The sequence below is a fragment of the Acanthisitta chloris genome, unplaced genomic scaffold (assembly GCF_000695815.1).
Source record: "Acanthisitta chloris isolate BGI_N310 unplaced genomic scaffold, ASM69581v1 scaffold1797, whole genome shotgun sequence".
Classification (NCBI taxonomy): Eukaryota; Metazoa; Chordata; class Aves; order Passeriformes; family Acanthisittidae; genus Acanthisitta; species Acanthisitta chloris.
Window position 1 is genome coordinate 89,540 of NW_008680745.1, and position 23,690 is coordinate 113,229.

The following is a 23,690-nucleotide window of genomic DNA, read 5'->3' on the forward strand; positions in this document are numbered from 1 at the left end:
CAATTTTGTGCAGTTATCATTTGATAACTGGTTACCAGAGCCACATTATTGAAGGGTGTGACGGCTGCACCTCTGCTTTAACCACTCAGGTGGCTTGTTCCAAAGCCCTAGAGGAATCTGTGGAACCATTGACTCATGCTGAAGCAAACTGGGGGAGAGATGTCCTCCCAGCATGCTAATGGCCCAGGCTATGTTGGAAGCATAGGCTTGGAGCTTTGAGAGCTCAAGCCCCCTCCACTTGGTTCAGCTCAAGCCACCTCCAGCTATGGGTAACTTTCAGCTCTGGGTAGGCTTGTTTCCCCTCAAATCAGTAAGTGCTGAGGCTTCTGAGTAGATCAGGGCAATTTTGCCATAGTCTTTTATTGAAAAAATGCAAATTCATTTTACAAACTCAGATCAAATAATTTCAGGTGATGAATTTTAACAGGAAAAGTTTGGAAGTAATTTTGAAATGTTTAATTTCATGTGATGCAAGATGCTGTATTTGATTAAAAACAGTTCCCTCCATTTCTGGGAATGCTCAATCATTTATTTCAAGCTAACCCAAATTTACAAAACCTATTTGCACTGTGTGGCCCTAAGCTCTCAAACAGGGTCATGAAGCTTGTGCCTGTAGCTATGCTTTTTAATAGTCTTATTATCTAGTGGCTGGAGCAGTCCCCTGGTAGGACCAGGCTGGAGTATTGATTCCTGCTCTCAGATGGAGATAATTCTGTGTAGCAGGAGGCAGAGTCCCCACTCAGGCTTTGAGAAGAGGGTCCAGGTGCCACACCTGCTGGGGTGGGATTCCAGGCTAGGTGTGGAACTGTTGGGGTCCATCAGGAACAATTATGTGCAAGTTTTCTATGTGCTGGTTTGGGCTTGCATAAAGACATGCTGGGACTGATCACACTGAAACAAATTTGTCTGGCACTTCAAATTAATTGTGTTACCTCTGCCAGGTGAGGGTCTAAACTACTTGCTCTAGTTATTATGTGTAGGTTAAAAGTGAGAATGTGAGTGAGTTTGATGCTTTCTGTTAGAAATGTAGTTCTTGAAACAGCTCATTTCTATTGAACCAGGGGGTCACCACGGCCACAAGGGAAGCAGTAACACAGTGGCAGTGTAAGAGCCATAGTATGTAATAAATGTTTACATGCCATCAAGTGTGCAAACATTTGATTGCTTACATGACAGAGCCTTTTTTTTTTTAATTTGCAGTCATTGGTCTCAATTTTTCCATTACATTTTCTCATTTTCTTTTCTAGCTTTGCTCACAGACAAACCTCCAAAGCCATTGTTCCCCATGGAGAACCAGCCAACTGTTATAGATGTCCAGCTGGGTAAGTCCCCTTCTGGGAATAATAGATCCTAAACTTCCACTCTGGTAGCAGATGGGATAAATTTAAAGCGGTAAGAAAGGTTTAGCAGTACCGTTATTACATGCAAATCAATTTACAGCTTCTCATTTATAACCATAGAATTTACTGCCACAGCAATTTAAGGGAATGAACTTGTGTAACATCAGGGGATGGCAGTACTAATTGGTTAAAATGGGTATTAAATATAAAGCACTGATACTCTTTTTCATATATGATTGATAGAGTAATATATGTCTACACTGGTGCTGTATTGATCAGTTGATGTTCACCCTATTTAAGACAAATATTCTCATAAAAGAAGTGCTGATTCCTTTAAAAGTTAATGTAAAGCAGTGCATTTTCAGGTTGTTCTGAATGTTTACCAGAAAGGGCTTTTGACTAAAATGCTTGTATGCTTTTCTCATTCCTGTTATATATTCTTCTGTGAATGCACATCTCCAAATCTCAGCTAGCAGCCTGTATTTTCTCTCATGTTTTAAACTAATCTTAGAGAGTTCTGCTAACTTTGGGTAACTGTGGGTCATCTTGATGCTGAAAAAAAACTGCTCAGCTTTGAACTTCGAGAGGTTTTTTTCAGTGACTTGAAAATAGATTTCTAATTTTGAGAGGCAGAATTGGAGTTGCTGTTGAGGACTGTGGTGCCATGAGCTTAAATTACAAGAGATATATTGCAGATGGGGATTATTCACTCAGTGCTGAAGCTGTGGCATTTTCATTCTTGAGCTTGACTCTCTTCCTCCTTTTATACTGAAGCTGACTAGGATTCAGAGGCAGAATACTGTTTAGAGGCAGACAGGGTCAGCACAAAACATTTTAAGAGGACTGGTGACATTGTGGTAAAGCTGTTTGTATTGTGAAACCCTACAGGGTTCTACTTGAGCTGAGTACAAAGGCACATCCTTGTTCTTAAACCAGCTGCCTAGCAATGTCAGTGAAGTACTGTGGATGCTATGAAGTATTTAAAAATTGGGCTTGAGTATAGAATGTGAGAATATGAATCACTTGTGACCATAGTTAATCTTAAAGTTAGCCTTCTCTCCTATACCTGAACTGACTCAGTAGTCTGTAAGGGTTTGCATGGGGGACACAGCAGTGAATCTGGGAAGCAGCCAGTGCCAGATGAATTCTGCAGACAGGTGCATATGTGCATATTTAGGTTCCCCTCCACAGGGCTCAAATGTCTGTAGTTGTGCAGAAATTGTCCCTAAAAGAGGATACAAAATGGTTCTGAAGCCATAGTCAAATCCTACCTGAACTAACAGCAAAACACAGTCATCAAAATTGGATAAGCCAAAAAGGCTGAATTCAGTCCAGCTTCTTAAAAGTCAACTCTAATGATTTCCTTTGGGAGCACACTTCCCTGCATACATCGGTGTAATAAAGGCACTCCAGGGGTACACATCTTTGTTGCCTGCATTTTCATTTTATCTTCATTTCTCTTCCAAGTTCCCCTGTTCCATCAGGACTCTTGTTTTTTGCACTGAATTATTTTTTTTTCCTGCATGGAAACATCTTGTTCTGGCTGATTAAAAGGAAGTTTGATTAAAAAAAAATTAAAACAAACAAACACCCTTCTCTCCTCAGAGATGTGGCTCAGTAATAAGATTTTGGAATATCTCTAGAGGGACATATAAATCTTGCATCTTTATATACTGGAATGTAATCCATTAGTTGTCCCTTGAGATCAGGGAATTTACATATGGTGGGGTTTTTTACTGATATGTTAATGGTTTGGTTATTGCCACTAAACCACATTCATATTATGTGTAAAAAGATTAATGCTTATGAAAGAACCTGAACTTACTTCTTTTACACTGAAGTTCATTGATTTCCCTCTTGAGTTTACTTGGCAAATAGATAAAGCACCTTCATTTTGTGCTGGCCACCTGCAGCTTGGGGCTGGGAGGCTGTGCTGGCCTCTGTGATGGGCTGGGGAACCTCACGATGTACCAGAGTTGCAGGAAAGAGAATCATTTGATTGCAGCAAAGTAATGGAGGAGAAAGCTGGATGTAAGGTGGTCTACTGGAATACATCTTTGAAATCTTGTTAAGCTCCTAGGAGGTTTGAACAATTTGCATTTTCCAGTATTTTATTAGATATCAAAGCAAAGTTGCTGTGTTTTACAGGCTTTTTAGCCCATGGAGTCAAATCACCCAATATCCCTGATTATTTTTTTTAGTGGTTCTGCAAGTATCAATTGCCACTAAACTACAAAAGAAATGGAGCTTAATCCAGCTACTTGTTCTGCAGAGATTATTTTAGTTTTCTATTGGAAAACTAATCTTTAAAGAAATAGCTGTCTTTGCTTGGTGAGTAGAGGAGATTAATAATTATTTACTGTCTTTATCCTTAATGATTAGCACAATGCAATGCAAAATCTCCCTAGAACTCTAGGCAGTGGCCTAACTGTTTAGCAGCTTATTTGACCTTATTGCAAACTTCAATATTCACCTTTTAGCTTCCAGCTTTTATTGGAAGATTCAGTGTAAAGAGGTATGCACAATTCTTAGTGACAGTGGATGAAAAACTCCTTCACCCTGCCTTGTTCTTCTTAAGGAGCATGAATGTACTTTTCGCTTTTTCTGTTTTTCTTTGGAGTGTGGCAGAGATCAAAACCAGCCCTGTCAAGGTTAGAGAGAAGCAGAAACTGAAATCTGCTTCTTTCTTGTTTTCTGTATTTGCTTGTGCTGGAGAGCCAGAGAGGGGATGTTGTTGGAAGGACAAAAGAGCATCCCAGAGGACTAGAGAAATAGTCCAAACTGTTTCACTGTCTATTTGCTTTACCAAGTTAGATGATCATTTCATCTCTTGGCTGACCTAGAAAATAGTGACTGAATTTTTATTTTATTGTCCATTTACTGCTCCCTTTTCATAAAACAAAGCTAGAAAAAACTTCAGCTTTTTATGTGTGTTTTTCTCCTTTGCACTAAGATTGGTATAGAAATAGTTCTTGATTGCATGGTGTGCAGCACATTTAGTCTTAACCTGTCTTGGCTTTAACAAATAATGTTTATTCTTACTGTAGAATATATGTTTTGCAAATACATTGCATTACTCTGATAATATAATGTTCTTCCTGATAAAAGATATTCCTGACTTGTCTTCATGACATTAAAATCAAATTCAATAGTCAAAATGCACATAGCTCTCATGCTCAGGAGGTGGTGTGGCTTTAGCAGAAGGCCTTTAAGACTGTCTCATGTAAAGGTCTGAATGTGAATTTATTAAAGCTTATGCCACTGTGATTCAAAGTGGTTGTTCAAAGGCCCCTTTTGTAGAGTAGGAACTTGCTGTTGCTCTGAGGGACCATATAAACCTAAGTGTGTATATGGATTGTTCATATCAAATTGCTAAGGTTACAGAATTCCTTATGTGATTTAGAAAAGTAAAGATCGAGACCTCAGTCAGAAGTCTTGAGGCTGTGAGCAGTAAGTTTGAAAGATCTATTAGCTATTTTCACATACAGCTGTCTGACAGTAAGTTGAGCATGCTGTGCTCTAAGTCGTCAGATGACATGTTGGTACATCACTCTGCTGATTTCTTAATTTATTTTTAAGTTCTTTTCCAGCTAACTTTGTTCACTCATAGTGCTTTGAGAACATGGAAAGATAACCAGTCTTTCGTGTTTTGATTACATGATTACAGAGTAGGTTTCTTCTCTGAATTGCCTTATTTGCACAGTTCTGGTAGCACCAAGAAGATGAAATCTGATTGATACCTGAGAGCTGTGAGCTGTTGTGCTGTCAGCTCTCAGCTGGTGTAAAAACAGCATGGGAAAAAGGAAGCACAGCTGTGCTCTGCTGATTCTTGGCTGGACATGGATCTGTAAGGATCTTGTAGGAGCTATATCAAGCTAGTCTATGTATAAGCAGCTGCCAGAGTCATCTAGCTTGCACCATGGCTGCTATTTTATGTGTTCCACAGAGTATCAAAAACCTCTAAAAATACAATATCAAAACAGAAGCTAAATTGGTAAATTCTGTACCATGTACTACAGTGACTGAAATGTTAAGTTTGTCTTCTCCTTATGAATGAGTTACTTGAGACTGGAATTAATGTTTGCATGCTCGTGTCTATATTAATTGAATACATAATTTATGTATCATTTGCTGTTCAGCTATGTGCTGCCTTTGTTTTCAGGAGTTTACTTAAGAAACGTAGCAGGAGTCTTACGAAACAAAACAAGAAACATCTGTGTTAATTCACTTACTGAATAGGGAAAATGTCAAGGGGTTTAACTCGCTTTTGTCGTGGTAGTTTCTCTGCTTCTAAAGATGCTGAGGAAAGAAAACATATAGTTTATGAGGATTGTCATTTTTCCTAATAGCTGACCTGTTCAGAAAGATTTTGTTTCTAGGAGATTTAACAGTGCGATTCCTTGGGACTCATTATTAAGCAGATCAATAGAGATCAATAGAGCTACTGTAAAACAAGTGCAAGGGAATATACAAAGTTACATCTGCTGACAGGTATGGGAATAGAATAAGAATGGTTAAAACAAAAGAAAAAAGCCCTTTTTTATTTGAAGCACTGGCTGGAAGGAGTTATTTGGGAAGTGAAAATTCATGCATTTAATGACATTTTAAATATACTACTTCACTGTGCATAGTCTTAACCTTCATTGATACTCCACTTAAAAGTAAATATTAATTGTTTAATTAAAAAAGCCTGCAGGATGTCTGAGATACCCATTTCATGCCAAGCCTGTCTATTCAAGGCAATTTAGCACTGTCATTACTGATTTGCTCATTAAATCTTACTTTCTTCATATTTAAAGTTGCAGGTATTTTTTAAATAGGATGGTGGTCTAGAACAGAAAGCAATACAGAAATTTTGATTTGTGAAGTGATTCAAATAGAGCAAGTGATATCAAAGTGAATTTGGGAAGGAATTCTCATTTAGTGTGTCTGCAGTGTGGAAAGAGCACCAATACTAGTCCGTGGTCAGGTCTCTGAGTGTTGTGGATGTGCCTTAGATTTGCTCTTTGATTAAAGGGTCATGTATGATAACTGCTCAGGAATGCAGTGGGTATGTATGAGAAACAGGGATCTTGGATTTTGGTTACTCCATGCTCCCCTTCTGCCTTTCTCTCAGCTTCTCCCAGACATTCTCCAGCCTAAGGCTTAGCAAGGGCTCTCAAGTGGAGATTTGGGGTTCTGTGACCGGGGGCAAACCCAGAGGTTTGCACCTCTCTGAGGGCAATAGCCCTCCCTCCCTGTGCTGCTCCTGCTCCCTCTGCTCACCTGGAGCAGCACAGGCGAGACAACCATTGAGGAATCACAGGTGACCTACCCCATATGGGTCCTGTGTCAGCAAAGAGGCTGAACTGGGCAAAAGAAGCAGCTTAGACAAGGAAGGAATGTCTGAGAAGGATAAAATTAAAGCTTAGAGGGCAAGGAGGAGATGGGACTGAAGATTTTTTTAAACTTGTATTTTAATTCTCCCTACCTTTTCTTATGAGATTAGAACTCTTGTCACCCCGTATGAAATGTGGTGACAGCCTAAATAAGTGTTTGCAAGGAATTCTCAGAGCCCAGCAGGATCAAGAGGTGGCCACAGAAGTGTGCTGGGCTTCTGTCTGTGCTTAAGTCACCACACACCATGTTCAGACTGGCTCTTCTGAAAGCTTATAGCCTGACTAGACTTGGAGGATTTTCCTGTGAGTGTTTTGTAGTGAGACTGTTGGCTATGGAATTGGGCATCTCTTACTGTGAAAAGAAGGGGGATGGAAGGAAGAAATATCTTTTTTTCCCCATTCTCTTCACCCATTCTGTGAGAATGCCTGATGTTTTCGAGGTAGATTCTACCCCTTTCCTGTCTTCCAAAATTAAAAAGCTCTAATTAAGATAATTAACTAATATCTCAGCTTTGATTTCACCTAACAGATCAATCAGTACAAAATCATAAGCATATGAAACCAGAGCCTTATAAAGAACAGCCTTGATAGGAGGTGATATTGCCTATATGTACACTGGGGTTTATTCTCATTGGGAAATACAAGAATAATCAGCATACTTTTTTTCTCCTATTGAATCCAGCTTTTCAAGATACATCTCCTTTTCCTAGCAGAATAGTCTGTAAATATTACTCCTGTAGCATAGTCTGTAAATACTAAAAGCAGTGGTAGAGTAGTGGCTTACGGTGCCTCATCCAACTGGTGCACTAAGTGCCCTACCAGGAGGAGACTGAAAGTTATCCATAGAGACTCATTGCTCTTTCCTTGTGCAAGGCCTGAGTGTGAGATGAGTGACACTGTTGGGCCAAATTATATCCTCCTGCCTTATTGTGTCTGTGTGGAATAACCCCTACCCACGTACGGGCAGGTCTGAGCAGAGGGGAGGTGGGAATAAAGGCAGGGAAGGCTTGTGGTTAGTGTCTCCTCCACCCCAACACCAGCAAAACTTTGGTCCCTTCCATCCCCTATTCTCCCCACACTGCACCTTCATATCACAGCTCTGTGTCCCTCTGCACTGTTGCTGTCTGGAGGAGCAAACTGGTACCCTCATTGTTGTCTCCCCCATACCTTCTTCCAGTCATCCATGGGCCTCACTGCACCCATCCCCTCCCACACATAAGCTGGAAGATTGTTATTCTTCTACTAGTGGACCAAACTTCATACACTGTTCCCCTCCCTTCAAGAGGTTACAGACTCCCTGTGTACATTACTCCTGACTCAGTGCTGGAAACTTATTTCCTCCCAGCAGTGCAGACTCACATACCAATAGCTTCATGTTCCTGCACAGAAATACATGAAGGAGCAGCTGTCACTAGGAAATGAAGAGAAACTGGGAGTATGGTCCGTAGGACCTGCTTTCCCCAGCAGCACAAGAGATAGAGCTCCACAGCTATTTCAGCTCTACATGCCTGTAGGAAAGGAGCCAGGATTTGCATCTATTACAATAATTTGGTACTAATCTGCAGGGAATATTAGAGACAAATTGTCTGACATTTAGGTTTAGAAGTAGTTCCCTAAATACCCAAAGTGTATTACTGCTAATGCTTTGATGCTAATTTGGTACTTGTTAATATCCCTGCTCCTCTCAGGGATAACGGTGAAATGCTGCACTTCAGAGACTTGAGGCTGGGATCTGTGGTTCAGCTGGTGTAAATCCACAGTTGTTCTGCCTTTTGTGTGGTTAATCCAGGTTTACATCTGTGAAGCAAAGAACAGTTCGTTGGTGCACTTCTTTCTTTTGTTCTAGTGGACTTGAAAAGATGAGCCAAATTCTGACTGCTGATCCATAGATTTTACACCCATTGGGATCCATGGGATTGGTACAGATAAGTCAGAATGGAAGATTTAACACTTTCCAAGTTCTTTTTTGTTCTTCTATAAAATGTTTATTGCTTATGTTGAGTTCAGTGGTTGTTAGGTCAGTCTTACATGCACTCTGAGGGCAAAATGACTCTGCCTTTATAGAAAAAAAATTGATGAATTGATATTAGAGAGACACCCTTGCAGTCAGTTTTGAGACAGCAATACTACAGATCAATTTGTTGTGTTCTTTTTATTCCAAGAAAGTAGTTAAGGGGAAACACTCCAGTATATCCTGACTGACAGTTGCTTCAAGGCATTCATCTAAGGCATTAGCTGACTTATGATGATTGAGGAATGCCTCAAAACATCTTGCGCCAGTAAACCTTTCTCTGGAAGTGGTGACTGTACCGTGGGGGTGTCCAGGACATGGACCTTTAGCACTTCACTAGGTGTAAGCTGCCATTAACAAATACAACCACTTCAGCTGCCACAGGCATGCAGCTGTGCTGAGCTTGTCTAAAGGATCTCTTGTTTGGCTTCTCAATTTACTGCATTTGACTTGTGGCTGGGAAATGGGCACAGGTTTGTTTCTGCAAAAATGAAGTTCAGCCCATGGGACAGAAAGTCGAAAATAGGGACTTCATCAAGACCAGGAGCTGAGGGCTGTTGATAAGAGCTGTGGGTCTCTTGTTCTGCTGTAGCTCTTCTGACCTTGGCCAGAACTTGATGTCCTCTTCTAAACTGAGGATATTTTTTTCTATAGTTTCCCAGGAGTGTTGTGACAATAAAATCACCTGGTATTGGGAAAGTGCTCAAAGAAGGGCAAAACCAGAGTACGGATAGGGAGGGCTTTGACCTGGATTTTTTCCTCAGGGACCTTGCCTTTTGGTTTGTCAGCCTGCCTGCAAACACAGGGACGTTTGACTGCACAGTCCACAGACATATGCTATTGTGCATTGAAAGTCAGACAATATTAATGTTCCAGAAAAGAGAACCACAGGGCAAAGTTTGCACCATTTTCCATGCTTGTTGGAAACACTGTCACTGGAAGGAATTCATGTGCTGCCATTTTACGTTCTCTCTCCAGTGTTTGTCATGTGAATGAGTTATTAAGCTGTGAATGCCTCATATATTCTGTAAATTACAGAGTAGAAACATTCGGCAGTACTATTTTGACCTTTTCAGCATTTTGTGATTTGCTGGGCATGCCATTCCACATCTTTTGTTTACAGCCTCACTAAAATGTAGGGATGGAGCTGAGTGGGCAAACAGTCAAAATATACGGGGCTGTGAAAGGTCAGGGTCATGCATCACAGTGCTGCTCTTCAGTGGGCAGGGAAGATTAAAATCTACACTAACTGTTCTCATGATTTTTCCTTCTCCCCTGAAAAATAATAGAAAATTGTATTTTATAATCTGCTCCAAAGGCAACAGTGCAGAAAATGAAGAGTGATGGTATAGTTTTTATTTCTTAAAATTTCAATATCGGAATGTCATGATCTTAGAGGCCGTGAAAATCAAAGCTGTCATAGTCCTTCAAAAGAAGTGAGATGGAATTCCACTCACCAAATCTTTGCTTCATTTAATCCATGTTTGATAAATGTTGCTCTTACCTTCATCCTCAATACCCTTGCATTTGTCTCCATCCTAGAGAAACAAATAGTTTGTATTAGGTAATTGAACTTCGACCATTAGAACGAGGTTGATTTACTGTACTCATGTTAGACATTGCAGTCTAACAAAGACCAAATGAAAGGCAGTCAAAGCAAAATTTCTCTTGAAATGAAGAGATACTTTTATTACCTACAGAAGACACGTTACATGACTTCTCAGGACCCCTAATCAGCTGGAAAGTAAAAAATATTGGAAGCAGTAATCTGCAGAAGGGTAGCAGAGACACGCTGGTTTCTGCCATGCACTTCTAGTTTATAAAACAAGCCTCACTGTAAATGATGACTGTAACTTTCTAGTACTGAGCATGTTTTTGTTATCTGCTTATACTATATTGGAAGCTTACTAATTTTAACATGCTTAGCTCTAGTCCTATGAACAAGTGAATATGATTAGTCATCAAAACATCCATGGAGATCTCTTTGGTGCACAGTCAGGTGTGCAGTTACTTGAGCTCAGAGGAGCTTAAACACTTAATTCTTTGAGCAATGTGTTATATTACTCAATTGCAAATTTCACCGATGGTCTTGCACACTGCATTAATTAAGAGGCATTATAAAATTTCATTTTATATCTAGCAGAATGGAACATGTAAGAGAGCTGCATATGCCACTGCTCTAATCTCAGGGCTGAAGTTTGTAAATGGCATAATATGCTTTCCTAGGCCAGTGTTATGTAACACTTTGCAACCTCAAAGTGTTTTCTACGTTTCTCTGATCGAGCTCAGTGGTTTGAGTTGAGAATTTAATTATTTAGGATGCAGGAATTTTAAATTAAAAAAAGAAAAGCAACTGATGTGTGAAGTGTGCTTTTTCACTGCTAGTGAGCTTAGTAAATAATAGCAAATAATCTATTCTGTGAATTTTGTCTCTCTTTATGAAAGTAAAGATTGTCCATGTGGATCTTGCCTTGGATACATCCTATAAATGCCTCTGGACTTGACATACTATTTTGAGTAGTTTATTGCGAAGTCCTGAATATGCAGGATTTGTAAAGTGAGACTGTTATGATTGGGCAGGCTGATCAGATCAAGCTTTCTGTTTCCCAATTACATTACTGTTAACTCTTTTTAATGATTTCCTGATCTACATTGATGAATTTGAAATCCAATTTATGGATAATATTCTGCAGCCTGTCATTCAAATTATTGATATTAGTAACATTGCAGGCAGAAAACCGCTTTGCTGGAACACTCAAGCATTGCCCCAATGGAGTGAATGCATATAGAGTAAGCAGAGGATTTCACTTGTGAGTGCAGTGGGTACTTGTGGCTTAATTTCACCTGAATTCACCTGCCTTTCATGCTTTACTCACTTTGGAAACTAAGTTGTAGAGACTGCACTGTATGCAATGAGAGATCTGCTTTACTAAGGATCATTGGCCAAGCACTTTTATTTAGGGTTGTGGTTTAACTCTTCTAAATATCATCTGGCATAGCGAGTGGTGTGTAGATAGCAAATTGTTATTTACCCTGTGGGCACATTGCCTCTGAGAAGGGATTTGTTGCATTTGAGCAGTTATTCAGAGGCAGGCAAGCATGCTGCTCCTCTGTGTCAGGATTTCAAACCTGAGTGTCTCACAGTCCAGCTCATCTCTTCACAGCCTGACCTCTCTTGTATGAAATGCCTCTTCAATCAGAAGACTCTTCAACAAACTTGTGATTCCTAACACCTACGTTTTCATGAAGCATTTGGGAGTTATAAGCCTGTAAAAAAAAGTCAGGAAATCCGCAAGTGAATTACAACAATACAGTGCATAACAACAGGCATGGCTGTCTTAGATCATTAGAATAGCTTTTTAAGAGGAGACACCAGTAAGTCCTCCCTGGGAATTTGCAAGCTTCTTGTTTTCTGTGCTAATTTTGTAGCAGGACCTTGGTTCACACCTGTCTTGTACAATATTCTGTGCCAGCTGTGTAGTGAAGTGTTCTACCAACATTTTGGCAAAATTAACCTTGCAGATTCATTTTTTTTCCTGTGTGATGTAAGGCTCCTCTGTAACTAACTTGTAATATGGGTGTATGTACATCATTGTCTTGTTCTTGTTCCAGTTATTTACCTGACAGTCCCATGCACTGAAATCCCTGTCAGAATTTCCACTTACTTTGTTTCTAAGGCCACATTAATTAAAATTGCAAATATCTCTTAATTGAGAGAGCTTTGGGGAATATCTGCTGGAAATAGTAGTTTGAATTGATACTGTTATCCTACATAACCATCTCAAAAGTACATCATATTCAGAAGCATCACTTTAAATGTTTGGGGAGCTGTTATCAGAAGTTTGGCATATGTTGTCTTTTGGTACAGCAAAAATTAGGTGACAAATGGGAGTATCTGAGGGTCTGAATTATGAACCGAAATGCTAAAACAGCACTGAGATATCCAGGCCCAGTCTAGTCCACTATGTTCTGTTCTAAACAAGCCAAAGGTACTGCTGTCTAGAGAGAGTGTATTTGGTTGTGTGAAGAAGCACCCATCATTAATGTTTGCAAATGTAGAATCGTGATTGTCCTTTGTTATGTCAAAAGATGATACGACCTGATATGTTTGGCAAGGTATTACACACTACTGCCACCATGGCATGCATTTTAAAGAAATAATGCAGTGATGTAAACTTCCAAAATGAAGGTTGGCTATTGTTTGGGTCTTTTTGACTAATTTGGGTTAGAAGTAGGTTGGAAAAGGGCATGGTATCTTCTTGTTACTGGAAGTTCAATAATTTCATTTTTGACTCAGAATAGAAAGACGTAATTTAAACTCAGAATATCTGATCAATCTGGTCAATTTAGCCTGCTGTCCATGTCATCCAAGTGATGACACCTTAAGCAGATGTAGCACTCAAGTGTCAATGAGTATGATGTCTCCTGTAGGAAAGGATGTATGGTCTCATAGTGATAGTGTAGTGTTCCTATTTCTGATGGTATGAGTGGTGCATGTTTTGCCTAGATTTTCAGGAATTTTGGAAGTATGTGTGGGGGATTGCTTGCTGGTTTTTGTTGTTCTAATGGAAGCCAGAGAAACTTTTTTAAGTAGGTGTTTGGTTTTTTTGGAGGCCAAACAATAATGAATGATTATGAGGTCAAAAGTGGGCAACAGAACAGCTGGCTTGAGTAAGAACTTGGGTTTTGGTTTTTTTTGGGTTTTTACTACTGCTTGAAATCGTCAGTTTTCAAAGATGATGCTGACTCTGTTGAATCTAATTTAGTTCCTGCATCAACTCAGTTGAAGCATAAGTGTAACTGGGAAGGAAACCGATGTTCTCTAACGTGGTCTCACAGCAGAAAGCCACATCTGCAATGTCAGACACGTGAGTCCCCACAAACACCTGTTTTAATAAACAGCCAATTTGCTAATGCTCAGTTATGCCCACAAATAGCATCTGTTTCTGGCCAGTTGTCTACCTGAATATAGCATCCTTCTTAATCAGTGAAAGCCTCTCTTGCATAACCAGTCTGACTCATTTTCCACCCAGGGATGGGAATTACCCTCTCTGCTCTCTGCCCTTAACATCCTTGAGGGAATTGGTGGAAAATAGAAAGTCTACTGGAACGGTTCCACCCTCCCTTCCAAACAAATAAAGCTGTCAGAGCTTTGATATGTACATAAAAATAAATACATTTTTAGAGCTGGGTGTTATTAAAATACCACATTGGCTGAATGGTAATTAGTGACAGACCAGTGGAGCACCCAGGGCATTCCCATGGTGGATATTTTTTCAATGATGGCTCAGAAAAATTGCCCAGATGTTTTTAGTGGTGTTGGATGCTGGTGAGAGAGAAGCAGACACATGATCCTGACACCTGGAAGTCAGCACCATCTTGTCAGCTGAAAGGAGCCTGGGCAGCAGGTCCATGCAAACCTGGCATCACACACTTCCACTCTGCTAAATACATTCCTTGCACTGTTTGCCCATGGGCTTTGAAGACAGCCTGGTATACAGGCAACAGTCAAGACTTACTGTTCTTCCTCAGGAAAATTTTGTCTTTCAGTTGAAATTCCAGATCTAGTAATAAATTCTGTGTATAAAGGCCTATTGCTGTGTCTACAGCCTTACGGTGCCAATAAAGGAGTAAATAAAACTATTACACTATATAATCTATAAATAATATCCTGCCTTCTTCTTTGAAGGAAACAACCCCGTGGGAGAAATAGTGGTGATAGAGCTAATCCTTTTTTTCTTCCTGCCATGCCCCACTACTAACTACAGAGATGCAGTAGAAGTGGATTCAGTTATTAAACTGTTTTATTGCTTTTCTTATTAAACATTCCTAATGGGATTACAACTGGAGGCCATTGCCCTTAGAGGAGAATAAAGCAACTTCTGACCTCTGCCCACACATGTAATAACTAATATATTGTCTGCTATGCAGTTATTACAAGTAATAACAAATTGCTGATACAAACTATCAGGCCAGGAGTGAGTGACTAGAGAAACAAAGTAATAAAATAGCAAGATTTTTGTAATTTTAACCTTTTGGGAACAGCATAGCAGCTGACCATGTACCAAATACAACAACCTGAAGCAGCATAATCGTATAGCCAAGGAGAGGTGAATCTCTAACCCAGCAAAAGTGAAGCTGTGACTTAAACCTTGATGTAAGTTTTTGTGAGCCAACCTGCTTGTTAACAAAAGACAATTCCTAAATCTTTCATCCTCCATGATAATTCTGCCCAGCAGATTATACTTGATGTAAAATCAGATCACTGGAAGCCAATACAAACTACTTCTGGATTGATTTATATTTTATAGAAATTAACCTGCTCAAAGCACTATGAAAACAAAACAAAAATGTGGTTCTGTGGCCCCTGATTAAAAAATCTGATGGAGCTGATTATTTTCAAACAGAAGTATCCATACAGTGCAAACTGTCTGCTTAGTGAGAGATGGAGCAACCAGACCCTTAAACCTCTCCTGTAACTGAGCAACTAGCACTGGTAAATGTTTATGTTTTGAGTCCCTAATGCACCCTGACAAGGAAGGTCGCTAGATAGAGGTAGGCAGAAATAAAATTAAAGTTGAATAAAACCAACTGAAGCTCTGGGACAAAATTGCAACATTCTATTTTTATTTTTGAGACATCTGGGCTCACTGGGATTTTCTGAATGTCTCTCACCAAAGTTGCATATTAAGTACCTTGAAAGCAAATGATGCAGCACAGAAGGGAGTTGGCTACTTGCTGAGTGCTGAGCAGAGATTTTTCATTTCATCCATCATTCACAACGTGCTGCAGTACTTCCAGAACTACTGAACTTATCTAACGTAGGGTGGAACAAGACCTAGAGCTCCATTTGCAGTGTGTGCTCTGCCTCTGAACTGAATGCGATAAGGTGGTTTCCAATTGCTGGGGTTAGTAGCATGGTTAATCCTATAGAATACTGTGGGGCTGTGCACTCTGCCTTTCAGGATACACAGAATTATCTGCTTTCAGAAGTCATGAACTGGATATTTATAAATCACAAGACTGACTTGCATATCAGACTCAAGGGGGTTTTTGTCTTTTGTTTCTTGTAAATGTAGATTGCACTCTACCTGTAAGTACATCATTCGAACTGCACTTTGAGAACTACTATCCAGCTTCTCCATTTCCTGCAGTATATCCCATAGTGCCCATGTTAATGGATTTATGGCTTTCCATCTCACTATCCTCACAAGAGAGAACAGAGTGTATAATCGTTTACTCAGAGTAGCAGTAGAAAAATGCAGCTTGGTGTTGCTTGTCTACAAATAGTTGGCCAGCATTGGGAGCTAGGCTCAAGACCCTTGAGCTGAACTCAAGACCCTTCCTGGTCCATTGTGTTATTATATAAGAAGCTGGAGATTTAGAAAAAATTGAGACTCTTGCTAAAATCCCAAGATGTTGATGAATTTGGCAATGTACATGATCTTCTCTCTCCCCATTTTGTGTAGAGCATTTAATTGTGGGTAACCTGTGCAGGTGTTTCCCCACTCTCATTGTAAAAAAATTCTTCTTTATATCTAATCTAAATCTACCCTCTTTTAGTTTTAAACCATTACCCCTTGTCCTATCGCAACAGGCCCTGCTGAAAAGTCTTGTCTCCACGTTTCTTAAAAGCCCTCTGTAATTGCTGAAAGGCTACCATAAAGTCTTCCCAAAGCCTTATGTTCTCCAGGCTGAACAGTCCCAGCTCTCTCAGCCTCTCTTCACATGAGAGGCATTCCATCCTCTGATCATTTTTGTGGTCTAGGAGGTCCAACTGAAAGTTTGTGATTTCAATCCTCATTGTGATTCGTAATGAATATAAGGAACTGATGAAACATATTGGTATGGCTGGAAAATTTTCAACCTTGGAGACAGTGGGATTTGGGTGGTTTAAGTAATTTTGCATTTGTCTTTTACTAGTGAGTGAGCCAGACTGCAGAAAGTGGCAATTGTGGCTCCTGGTATCATAGGGCTTGGCTTTGGGGGTGTGGGGTTTGAGCTTAAAACCTTTCAGATGCTTGGGGTTTCCAGAATTGTAGTTCCAATTGTCCACAGTGGATGGACAAAACAACAGAAGAGAATTAATGTTCAGAGGCCTCGAAGACAAAGATGTGCCTGTGCAAGAGCAAGTTACATTGGCACATGTGGCAGATCAGGTTCCTTGGGTTGAATGTTTCTATTTGTTGCTGGAGCCCAGTGAGCAGTGTTGACATTGCTTTCAACTGCACCAAACCAAAGGCCTAAAATGGACTTACCTTTCTATCACTGTGATGTTCAGACTCTTTCTGGCCTCCTTTTCAGAGCTTGTGCATTACAGAGCTTTTCTGTTTGTCATACTGCAAGAGGGCAGGGAAAGGGCAGCTCCTATGAGCAGAAAAATCTCACTTAAACAAGCTTCTGTTTGTTTCAGTCTTCTTTGAACATCACCATTTCCTTCTTTGCTTGCCACTTTGGAGAAGTCTGAGTTGTAGAGCTTGCTTGCAGAGGCAAAGGTGAGGATTTGCACAATCTCTTGGTACCCTGGGTGCCTGCTCTGAGTTGACCAAACACGAGCATCACTGCATGTTGTTACCATGTCCACAAGGGTCTCCTTTTGTCTTTTCTGAAGTAGAAGGGCTCATTACTATGGAGAATGAAGAAATAATTGTTTTGTCCTGTGCCTTCCAAAGAGTCAATTTGGGCCATGTTCAGGTACAGTCTGGCAGCCACAGCTGGTTCTTAGACCTGAAGCAACTGCATCAGTCCCTGTAGTTTTTTCTCACTCATCATGTGCCCAGTGCCTGGATTGTTTAGATTACCAATGGACAGAACTAACTTCAACTTCTTTTGTGGTTACATTTAGGAAGAAATCTACAAGTAAAGATTATTTTGGGGAGGGGGGGGAGGGAAGCTATGAGGACTACATTCTGCATCTCCCCTTTTTGTCACCTCTTCGTGGAAAAGAGGAGGCCATGGGGCCTGTCAGCCTGTGTTACAGACTGGCTTCCACCACTCATGTGAAGTACCTCTAAAAGATAGCTTTGTAGCACTAACAGCCTGTTGCAGGAGACATCCTTTTATGTTTTAGTGTCTGACTAGCTCCATATGTCACATCAACTTGAGTTTCGAAAATCATTATTCCTTGCAGATTTTGTGATCGCCTGTAAGGACAGTGTCTGTAGAAACCCAAAGCACGTGCAACAAGGTTACTTCGAGATTTATTTTATGGCAACTTCATTTCTCTGCATGCTCTTCCCATGTCTTGGGAGATTAAAGTCAAACTTAAAAGAATCATTTTCCAAAATAGGAAGGAAACAATGATTTAGCAAGCCCATAGCCCATCATTCACCATTCAGACTTGGGACAATGGCAGCATTATGTTACTGTCTTAACAGTGAATGTTGCCTCTAAATTTGTATGTTCTAAGGATGGAAAGTGAAGCAGCCTTTTTCTGATAAAAGAAAGGCTGGTTGTCTTTGATATCAGAGATAAATGCTTTGATAGTTACTTTTTAATTGCTTTATTGCCAGAAATTTTCAATGAAGCCATAAAAGAGGAAAAAAATGATCTGCCTAATTGCCTCAAGATGGATATGTAATGCATAAATCTCTTGTTTAATGGATCTAGTAATAGACCACCTGTTTCAGTTGCCTTTTCCCATTCAGAATATGAATGAATGATTATCTCAGATGTTCACAAAGAGAAAACACAATTGCACCATCAAAAACTCAGTGATTTCTCTTTTTACTTTTATTCCTTGAGGTTTGTTCATTCTTGTTCTGTGTATCAACCAATCTTGGTACATTTAACCTTGGGAAAATAAAACCGTTTGGTATGATGCATAAAGCTTCATGCATTTTTGTTTATCAGCTGTGTTTCAGATGAGAATAGAGAGCCATGTACATTAATAAAACATTGGCTAATCCCCAGAGAATCAGGCCTGAGTTGCAAGTATTCCTTCATGATGTGATCCCTGTATAATCCCCAATCTGGATTCCTCTCCCCTTGCCCTGTTCTGCATCTTCTGGTATTAGTATTTGTATTGCTCATCTCTGTCAAGGTTCAGTGTGGTGAGGGTGTTTGAACTCCAGTCTGTCTTGTGATTCTACATGTTTTTAAAATAATAATGAGGTTTTAAAAAGGCTGCACAGCTTTGTGGGTTTGGGTTTTTCCTTTTTTGTGGGCATGGGGAATTCCTGAGCCATTTCTAGAGATAGTGAATTTTACTAACTAGAAATCTTAGTTTTTCCTCTTGCAGTACTATTTTTTCATTGGCAATTCTTTTGAGGGAGAGGGTTTAGGTGCTTGGAGAGGGGGGGTTCCCATTATGAATAGCTTAAAATACATTTACAAACAGCTGGAAGTGCATTTTCTTATGTCCCACTCATGCAAGTTACTTTTTAAGACATGCTAACTTGATTTCTTTCTAATCACAAGCATCCCAGTTCAGAGGTTACATCCTCTTGCTGTAAGTCCTGGTGTGATGGCTTTGAGCACATCTGGAAAAGCTGTCTCTGTATGGCTCTCTCACAGAGTTCCAGAGATGTGCATTTCCTTATGAAAATTTATTCCATGGAGCTCTTTTCAAAGCTCAGCCCCATCACAGTAGAAATTGGAGACTCAGAGGGCTTCTCATATCCAGAGCCTTCATAAGCCCCAGTCAGAGATGAATGAATGAAGAAGTCTAGCAGGCATTAAGATGGCAACAAACAGAGAAGGTGGGAAGGGAACAAACAAGCACTCATCTAGGAAAAAATCAAGATGTCAAGAGCAAAAATAATCAAGACATCAGGAGACGTAAAGATTATTTTTTAATTTTTTTTTTTTTTTAATGTTTACACACCTATGCAAGGGACCTGGGTAATAAGCAACAGGAAAGAGAAGGACATGTTTATGGGCTTAGATTCAACCTAGTCAATAGAACAGAAATCTGGTAGGAATGATTTGTATGATGCAAGGGTATAAATCCATGTTCATAACCTGTTTAAGAGCAGATGAGGGGAGGAGGAGCCATCTGCCAGAAGTGGTGTTTCCTGCTTTTGAGAAGCTGGAAGCAGTTTCTGATGGATGCATATCAACTGGTGCTGCAGCCATGAAAGAGCAGGAAAGGGGATGGGCTGGTGCCTCTGCAGACTGCGGTTTTGCAGTGAGGAAGAAGATGAGCTGCTTTGAAGCCTTTCACTATTAGTTAAGAGCTGGGAGAGCTGCTCCATGGTGTTGCATTTCATTCCCATTGTGGCAAGCTGGAAATCACACTTTGTCAGCAATAAAACTTCCCCCTGAAGTACTACATCCTTAGCAGGAGATTTATATGTTAGCTTCATCACAAGCAGCAAAGAGGAATAGACCAGAGCACTAAAAGCTAGTTGAGTTTAAGTAGACATAGAGGACCTATGATTTGGCAGTCTTGTTTCCACATGATACATATAAAGCCCAAAGGGGCAAAAAAACCTTGAAAAATGCAAACTATGAGCAATATTGTGTGATATCAGCTTTATTTGTCACTGATGATATCATAAAATTGTGGCTGTGTTTCATCTCTGTGCCATAGTCTCTGCTGCCATATCCAGCCCTCTACTCCCATTGCCCAGAAAGCCTGATTTATGGTAAGTCTCTGTAGTATCATTTGGTCTGATGGTGATGTAACATGTGGATGGTGCCAGTGATCATCAGCTCTCTTGCAGTAGCTTCTGCACTACTTCCCTGTGAATCTCAGCTCCACAGAAGCATCAGGTGTTATTTTGTGCTTACTTTGCTAAGAGCAGTTAGATTGTCAGGTGTGGGGAATACAAGAGAAACAGAAGAGAGAACCCCCAGTCCCTGCTCTTTCAAAACTGTAGTCAGCTAAATGGTTAATAGTGCTTTGTTGTATGAAGAAATTCTTAATATCAATTTTGTTAAAAGTTTCAGTTGTATTGCCTGTGGCAATAATTAAGATGAACAATTGCACCTTTAAAGGAGCCACATTCAGTGTCAACAAAAGTGATGTGGCAAATCAGTTTGTAGGACACTTGGAAAAGTTAGAGAAGACTTTATTGGTTTCTGAAGCTTTTACTAGTCAAGAAGGCTTTGCACCTGAGTTATATTGAAATGGTGACACTACACAGTGTCATGGACATACCAAACAAGAGGTATTTCAGTCCAGCTAATCAGTCCTGTCCATAAGAGTGCAGGCTGTAAAAAGGATGAGAGAGTCTGCTTGGGAAGCATTTTGAAAGTACTACTGTGACCAGAAGGACTAATCCAGTCCCTAGGGAGTACACTCCTGTGGGGTTGGAGAGATGATATTTCCGCATCTGGCATCTCGATGAGATCCTTGCAGCAATCAGTTTCCAGGTCTGGCTTCTAGCACTTCAGAGAAGCTGAGTATGTGGGGGCAATCAGGGGAGGCCCATAAGAAAGACTAAAGAGCTGGGAAGAGTTCAAGAAACTGGTGTGTTCACCCAGCTTAGTCTGTGAAATACATATAGAGGGAATTGAAATTTGGTGATGGAGAGCTCTTGTATCTGCTAAGCTGAAGTGTTATAAGAAGATCTGATTACTGTGTGTTGACTCTGTGAGTGTATAGCAGACTTACAGCACAGGCTTTATCCAGGGTAGATAATAAAGCAGTACAGCAGTTCATCAGCCTGTGTTGATTCTTCAGCCAAGAACTGGGCTTTGTCCAATTTGAGATATGCTGTTTTCTGACCTTCTCCTGTGGCTTGTGTAATGAGAGAGTTCAAAGTGGGAGATCAGGGGGCCCTTCTGCCTCTGTCCTCTCCAAAAAGCTGGATGCCCAGTGCTGGACCTGCCCAAGCTCTTGAACCTGTAGTTATGTAAGTGGCTCAATTTTCAAGCCCTTTCAAAATGAACAGGATCTGGGCCTTGGTGCATAGCCAGAGTGAAATTTCTGGTCTACAATTGTTAATTCCATGTGAATGCTCTATTATATACAAGTGCACTCTGTAGAGGACCAGTACATGAGAGAAAATAGCTTAATTCAGGCTAAAATGTCCTATTTCTAATAAATGGTCAAGCCAGAATATGTTTATGACGTAGACCCCAAAATCCTAAGGATTGTCTTACTCCAGAACAGCAGAGAGCTCATGTACCATAGGACACTCACCCCAAAATATCTCTTAGACCAGTTGCGTTTGCTGCAAGCTAACTTGTAATAGTGGGAAATCTGGGAGATACACCTGCATGGTAAAGGTGTGATTTAGTAAGTTTTTGGGGGCTATTTTAATTGAAACAGTTATGCCAGTGCACTCCCTGCTATATCGTTATGCTAATATAAAGGTATCCTGTATTTCAAAATGCTTTCTTCTTCTTAGTGTTGATTGTCTGTACTTGTGCATGAAGATTCTGAGGTAACATATAGTTTTAATAAACCCTTTGATGGTCTGAGTTTACACAAAACAAATATCAGATTATGCTTGCTTTTTATGTGCCGACTCTATTTCTGGTTTTATTTCTCTATAAATAAAGACCTAAGCTCTAGTTACATATGCCTAAATGCCTGCAAAGAGGGATTCGATTCCAGAAGTTGTTGTTGTAATGTGGTTAGCTCTGATTTTCTGCTAGCAAATTCCATTTTGAATCATTTTAATGCAGGAGAATAAAATAGCCTATGGAAGTTAGCTGTTCAGAAAGTTAGTGTTCAGAAGAACCTGCTTTTTTCATCCATTCTGTATTTTATGAAGGAATAAGTCTAAAACCAAAGGTTTTTTTGAGCTAGTCCCAAGGAAATGGAAGTGCATATCTGATTCTGCCTCTTAGAAGAAAAAAAGTAGTACATAAATCGTGTAGTTTGCCTAGGAGCCTGTAAAGCCTTATCCTGTTTTGTAAATCTCAAGTTTGGTGTGTATTACCTGAAAGATGAGTTCATAAATAGCTGCACCAGGAATGGACATGTTCATTGCACCTGATGGTTTTACCATCACGTGCCACTTCAGGTGCTGAGATGGCCTGATACAATAAAAACAGATGCTTATAGGTTTTTATCTGCTCTTTCCTCATTTAGTTCCTTGACTTTTAATTGTTGCATTTTATGCTGTGGCTCTTTTTAACATACAGTAAGGTTGTGAGTTTTTCATGTGTCTGGAGGCAATGTGCTTTTGCCCCAATTCTCAGAGGTAAAGAGCCAAATTTTCAAAGGTATGGCAAATTGCTAGGGAAATCATTAAGCCTGGACCTGGTATTTTATACAGGACTGTTTATGACCCCGATTTATTGGCTTCGAGTGAACTTCACCCAAGGTGAGTTGCTGCTTTTCCAATCAACCTCTCCTGCTTCACAACATTCCCATCTATGGCAGAAAATTCTGCAAACTGTAGCAGAGCCATTGCCTTATTCGATCAACTTGTCCATTTGCCTGCAGTGTGCTGTTGTTGGGTACTCAGACAAAAGGGCTAATTCATTATGACCAAGTTGTCGTTATTAAGAATAAATTAGAGCAATTATGCTGTTATGTAGACCCAGAACATCCTACATCCGCTGCTGTATTGGCCATGAATTGTATGATTTAATGGCGTTCTGTCAGTCCAAAAAAGGAAGAACCAGTCAGTGATGAGGAACTAAAGCTTAATAATTATGTATAATCAAATGTTTAACAGTCTTGAAAGGGATTTCATTTAACTATAACCTGCAGCTCCAGCCACAAAGACAATGGCTACTCATCTGTGTGCTCTTGTTTTGTTCACTTCTTTTAGCACCACTCTCTGTTTACCTGTATTAGTTGTCAACATTTCCAGGTGCTACTCAGAGAAGGATTCACATGAAGAATTCGTAATTCTAGTGTTAAAACATCTCATTGTCTAAAAAATCATGATGATATTTTAGAAGCTGTGAAAATGATGGAGTTGGGGAATTTGTCCTTTTCCAGGAATACCAAGAAGGGTTTGGCACAGGAGCTCTGATGTCATTTGACTGTTGGGAGATGAACGGCCCATAAAAGGCAGTGAAGTGAGGATGATGGTTAGATCAGCAGGAGGGCAA

At 40.0% G+C, this 23,690-nt stretch overlaps 1 protein-coding gene across 1 annotated transcript in view; it reads left to right on the top strand.

The window, feature by feature from the left end:
* LOC103805168 (X-linked interleukin-1 receptor accessory protein-like 2) overlaps positions 1 to 23,690 on the top strand; it is a gene marked incomplete at its 5' end in the record, with an annotated part of 186,335 nt that overhangs the window by 78,064 nt on the left and 84,581 nt on the right. The window contains one exon of the mRNA XM_009077804.1: positions 1,248 to 1,322. Coding sequence (XP_009076052.1) covers positions 1,248 to 1,322 — 75 coding nt within the window. The remainder of the gene's footprint in view (positions 1 to 1,247; positions 1,323 to 23,690) is intronic.